Source organism: Nestor notabilis, unplaced genomic scaffold (genome assembly GCF_000696875.1).
Source record: "Nestor notabilis isolate BGI_N333 unplaced genomic scaffold, ASM69687v1 scaffold23679, whole genome shotgun sequence".
NCBI classification, from domain to species: Eukaryota; Metazoa; Chordata; class Aves; order Psittaciformes; family Psittacidae; genus Nestor; species Nestor notabilis.
This window is the reverse complement of record NW_009943575.1, coordinates 5,543-10,840: the sequence shown is the minus strand read 5'-3', so window position 1 is coordinate 10,840 and position 5,298 is coordinate 5,543. Positions and strand designations below refer to the sequence as shown.

General features: G+C 50.1%; 1 protein-coding gene across 1 annotated transcript in view; it reads left to right on the top strand.

Annotated features, from left to right (window-relative positions):
• The window catches only part of STK11 (serine/threonine kinase 11), a gene marked incomplete at its 3' end in the record, with an annotated part of 25,717 nt that extends 20,653 nt beyond the window's left edge, over positions 1–5,064 (top strand). Inside the window, exon 8 of the mRNA XM_010022005.1 lies at positions 4,871–5,064. Coding sequence (XP_010020307.1) covers positions 4,871–5,064 — 194 coding nt within the window. The remainder of the gene's footprint in view (positions 1–4,870) is intronic.
• Positions 5,065–5,298: the final 234 nt, after the last annotated feature.

The window sequence follows — 5,298 nt, the reverse complement described above, 5'->3', positions numbered from 1 at the left end:
TCCTGTGGATGCTGCGGGTGAACTGCCCCGCAGCTTGGGGCAGCATAGCTGGTTCTCAAGTGTATTTGCTGGGGATCTGAGCCACTTACCCAACCCTGTGGGCTTCATTTATACTTCTCCCATGTGGCAGCGAGTTTTTGTGTCAGCTCTGCCCAGCTGGAAGCAAAGAGGCTTCTCTAGAGACCCTGCCTGCTGTTAGAAAGCAGAGAAACTAGAGCAAGCTCCTGCACGGGGCAGGCGCAGATCCCGGTGATTCCTGTGCACAGCCTGCCCTCTCCCTGGCCAGAGCTGCTATGGGGAGGCTTTTCACCTAATAGCCTTGAGAGAGGCTGAGGAAAGGCTCTACCTGCAAACACAGGAGCGTTTCCAAGGCTTAGCCCCTTATTAGTTTGCTGTGAGCTTAACCAGTGCTTCTTAACAGGCTTTTCTCCCCTATTAGTAATTGCCTCCTTCCTCCTGCTGTGGCATCCTAATAATGACATCAAGCCCAGCAGAGCTTGGATGTGTCTGTCCATCTCCTTTCTGTGGAGGAGCATTGTGCAAAAGGATCCAGTGTTTGGTTCTCCTGGTTTTCTTTAAATAGAGGAAGGCTTAGCCCTTCTGCTTAACCTGACCCTGGTTTATTTTTGAACCACACGAAGCAGCGGGGAGGACAGCAGGAGCCATTCGGGATCCTCAGAGGGGATTTGGAAAAGCGTTTCAGTAAGAAAAGGGTTGCTTTCTAGAATCCTTAGATTTCGTGTGTGTGTGGGAGTAATAGTCATTAATGATTTTAGGTTTCTCTACACTCCTCCCACAAAAGCATGTGTTAAGGCACAGGAACCAGGCTATAGAAACATCAAGCGCCTTCCCTGGGCTGCCCTGCTGTGAGATGGATACTGCCTCAAACCAGAATTACCCGGTGCCTTCCCATGCTGCTGCAAGTCTCCTTTTATGTCTTTGAACTGCTGTGGCTGGTGCCTTGCTCAGGTGGACAGTGGAGATTCTCAAAGAGCCCTGAAAACCAGCAGGGAAGACGCTGGGTCCTGGGCAGTGGAGCCAAGCGCTGCCATTCCAGGCTTCTGTCAGCATGATGGGAAGGGGCCATGTTGCCCTGTCCTGTGGGAAGGGTGATCCCAAGGGAAGTGTCACAGAGTAGGTGTCTGGGTGCTCGGGATCCATCCAGAGCTGGATAAACACCTTCCATGAGGTGCTGTTTCTTGCTCTCATGGGGGGATCAAAGATAAAAGGCTTCATCAGGGGATCAGGGGAACACTGAGGAGTGTCGAGTCCTGCTCCAAGAAGCAGCAGAGGGAGCAGCCAGGCATGTGTCTATTGCCCAGCGCTGGGAATTCTGCCATTCCTCCCTTTATTCTTGTCATCTGCTTCCAATGCTTTCCCCCCCTGCAGCCACAGCCCTGCCTGAAGAATGCTGTAGGCAGAGTCTTCTTAGGGTTGTACCTGCCAGCTCCTTTCTCCTCTCCTTTCGGTAGCTGAACTCTTGCATCACACTCATGGTTCTTGGTTTTAATTCAGGACAAAGCCACATTCTCCTCTTTGCTTCCAGAGGCTTTTCAAACCTCCTCATGAGATCTGTGCAGTGCAGCCTCAAGCTGTAAACTGAAATGGATTCCAGCCCTCAGCCTGAGAGTTTATCAACTGCCAGGAGCTGACCCCTGACTTACAACGCAAGAGTCTTGAAGCCTACTCTTCCCGCAAGGATTGGAATAGGAGGCTGTTCCATGGAAAACTGAGCTCTTCACTTCCCCTCTGTGAATATTTTGTGCTCCTGGGGGGAAACAAGGGGCAGTGAAGAGAAGCTGCCCAGAGCCAGGGAGTTACCAGCCTGCTCCCTATAGACCATTCACTATCTCCTCTACCCCGTGCTTTTGCTGAAGGGCTTAATGCTCATACACTGCATTTTGTAGCTAATTCACTGACCCTGCTGCAGCACTTAAAGTGATGGAGTGGATGCAGAATTCTACCTCTGTCCCTCGTTTCCAAGGCAACCATCCTGCCTTCCTTCTCCACAAGTGTCACACTTAATTTGTTCAGTCATAGACACGATTGCCAGAGTTGATAGCAAGAAAGGGAAGGTACTTCCACCTCCCACCTTTCATTAGTGGAGGTGCAGATTAACCTGCCAGGCTCCTGTCTCCTCCTGAGGCCCTGGAGCTGCCGTGCCACCCTCCCCAGTGCTTTTATAGAGTCACAGACTGGGTTGGGGTGGAAGGAACCTTAAAGCTCATCCAGTTCCAACCCCCTGCCACGGGCAGAGACACCTTCCACTAGAGCAGGTTGCTCCAAGCCCCTGTGTCCAGCCTGGCCTTGAACACTGCCAGGGATGGGGAGTTGTTTGTAACCCATCCCTGCTGGCAGGGTGGTGGCCTGCAGCTTGGCATCTGGTTTCAGAGCAAATTGTCCCTGTACAAAACAAGCAAACTGAAGTATTTGTGACCTAGAATGGGAAGTGAATTAGCTGGGAGTGTTTGGAAGCTGCAGCTGTGCTTACTGCTGCTTATTTTAACCTTGCTTATACCAGAACTTGAAAAGAGCAGAGTTTGTGCCGTTGGCTCAGAAAACATCTGTGAAACTGGGAACAAATGGTGAAACAGGGCACTCTGTGGGCAGCACTAATCCAGCCCATGGGTTGGGGTCAGTGATGAAGGGTGAGGATGGACTCGGTCTCATCTGCATCGCTGAGCGATGGGAGAGTGGCCGCTTTCTGGTTTCGTCAGTGGGCAGCAGCTTCCTGAGCCAGATGAGGGTGTTTGATGGAGCCAGTGGTCCTCAGCTGAAGAGCAGATCTTCACTAATAACATTTAGCACCAGTGCAGAAAGCAGAATATCTGTCCCTGCTGGAAAATTGCTTGCCGGGAAATACTCTGCTGCTCCATACAGAATCGCTTGAGGCTCCTTCCAAGAGGGCTTTGATTTTTCTTAGAACTTCAATGAATTTCTCCTCTCAGTCTATAGCCTCATTACCATACATGCATATGCAAGTGTTTGAAATCACCTCCCAGAGGATGGAATCATTATGACTCGAGCACAGCGACTCAGGTTTCTGCTGTTAATAAAAACCTATTTTTACTCTCCTGGTAAGTAGGACAGAAGGAAAGAAAGAGGCAGAGCTGAAATACAGCAAAATAACAACACCAGTTGCTGGAGAGACTTCCAGGCTTTTTCTCCCTTTTAATGCTCCTTTTAATGGCAGTCATTCTGATCTCATTTGTCAAGGTCCTCCATCCTCCTTAGATCCACGGTGTTCAGTTTGGATCCCTGCAGCTCCGGTGGCTGTGTTGGCTCCGCTGCCCTGCACTGGGTGATCCTGCCATTTGCTTCCTTGATGAAAGCAGCCTCCCAAGGCAAGGAAATGCGATGATGGGATTAGGAGTGCTGTGTGCCATGCCCATCACTAAGGAAGCCAGCCAGGGGCCTTGCTAAGACTGCTGGCCAAAATCTGATCCTGCTGGGCCAGGAGCGGGGCTGACCTTTCCCTTCACTCTGGTAATGCCCTTTCATGAACCAGAGGTGGAACCTGACAGATCGGATCTGGATGGAATGTGATTCCTTGCATGGTGTTGACATGTGATTAACCAAAACACGTTTCCTTCTGAAGCATCAGGCTATAGGGACTGCCTTGCTCTTTCTTCCTGCAAGTGGCAGGTTGCTGCTGTCTTCTTCACTTTAAAACTCAATTGCTACAGACAAAACAGGTGAAAGATGCTAATTGTGAAGTAGGTCTCTGGATGAGGGTTCACTCCTCTGAATCCAGGCTGATTTGTCCTGATAGCTACATGTTCATCTCCTCTTTGCTTTTGCTGGATAGTTTTGTTAGAATGCCACTGTTTCTTCAGGCAATGTCAAAGCAATGTAAGACTAGAATGAAATTAGGTTTACAGTTGTCCTGTGCAGAAGGGGCATCCAGCCCTTCCTAAAATGAGTTTGGAAGTGGAGCGATGAAAGGGGTATGGCTCAGGGAAGGGAGTGGGATGTGTCTAGGGGTGTGGGCTGGAAAGGCAGGTTAGAAGTACCCAGGTCTGGAGGAACTTGTCTTCCCACCTGCATTCAGAATAGAAGATCCCATGGAGTATTCCAGCAGTGCTTCCAGGAAACTCGGTGCCCATGTGCAGCACTGGCAGATGTCCCAGAGACAGTCCAGTGCTGGACCCCTGCTAGGAAGGATGATAAACATGGAAGAGGGCACCCAGCTGGCTTCTGAGATGCTGATGTGATGCCTGTTGGACTCTTGATCTGGTTAAGAACAGCTTTCAGAGCTGACACCCTTTGCTGGGCAGATGGTAGCACTCCAGCTACTGGGTTTAACTGTAATAGAAGTCCCTTGAGGCAGAACTGGGATAAAAAGATAAAGCAGAAGCATTTCTGCTGTGGCCTTGTTGAAAACTGCCTGTTAAAGGAGCTTGGGAGTAAATACCACTCTCTTTAGACTGACATTCTGCAAACTTTGTTGTCTTGTGCTGGATTAGCCTCAATTTTGAGAGAGGAGAAGTTCCTTCTGCTTGCTTTGATGCTAAATCTTGGAGCTCTAGCAGCTCTGCTGATGTGTTTTGACTCATGGAGGGTCTGGGCTTGAGCTGATGATGGGGAAAATGTTCCTGTGCTCTGTTTCCAGGCCCTGAGCTGCCTCTTGTAGTTGCAGGTGTTCCTGTGGTGCTGTCAGCTGGACACTCACCTTTCTTGACGCTCTCCTCCCTTGTATTACACGTTTAAAAAAACCCCTGCAGTGCCAGAAAACCACCCAGGAAGCTTTCCATAAAGAACCTTTGAATGTTGGGGTGGAATGGGACCCTCCTGTGGGGTCAGGGGGTTCTCTGTGACTCCTGGGCAGTGAAGCTGTGTTGCTGACACGCTGCTCTTGGCCTCTTTGCAGTTGGTTTCGTAAGAAACACGCTCAGGCAGAGGCTCTGGTGCCCATTCCTCCCAGCCCAGAAACAAAGGACCGGTGGAGAAGCATGACGGCGGTGCCTTATCTGGAAGATCTGCATGGCTACAATGAGGAAGAAGATGATGACTTGTATGACATTGAAGATGATATCATCTACACTCAGGACTTCACAGTACCAGGTAGGAGAGAATGGTGCTGGGATGGGGAGGGCAGAAGTGGCTTGTTTTCCATCCATTTAAAGCTTTTCAGGAAAGGCCTTGAGGTCCAACTAATCCTCTCAGCAGCGGAGGAGACTATTGATTACTGTGGGGTGAGTCACACCTAGTGAGTAGCTGTGATGCTCCGGATGCCTCCGTCCTTTATTTGATCAACCAGGATGCCCCTTCCTGTGCATTACCCATATGCCCATTTCC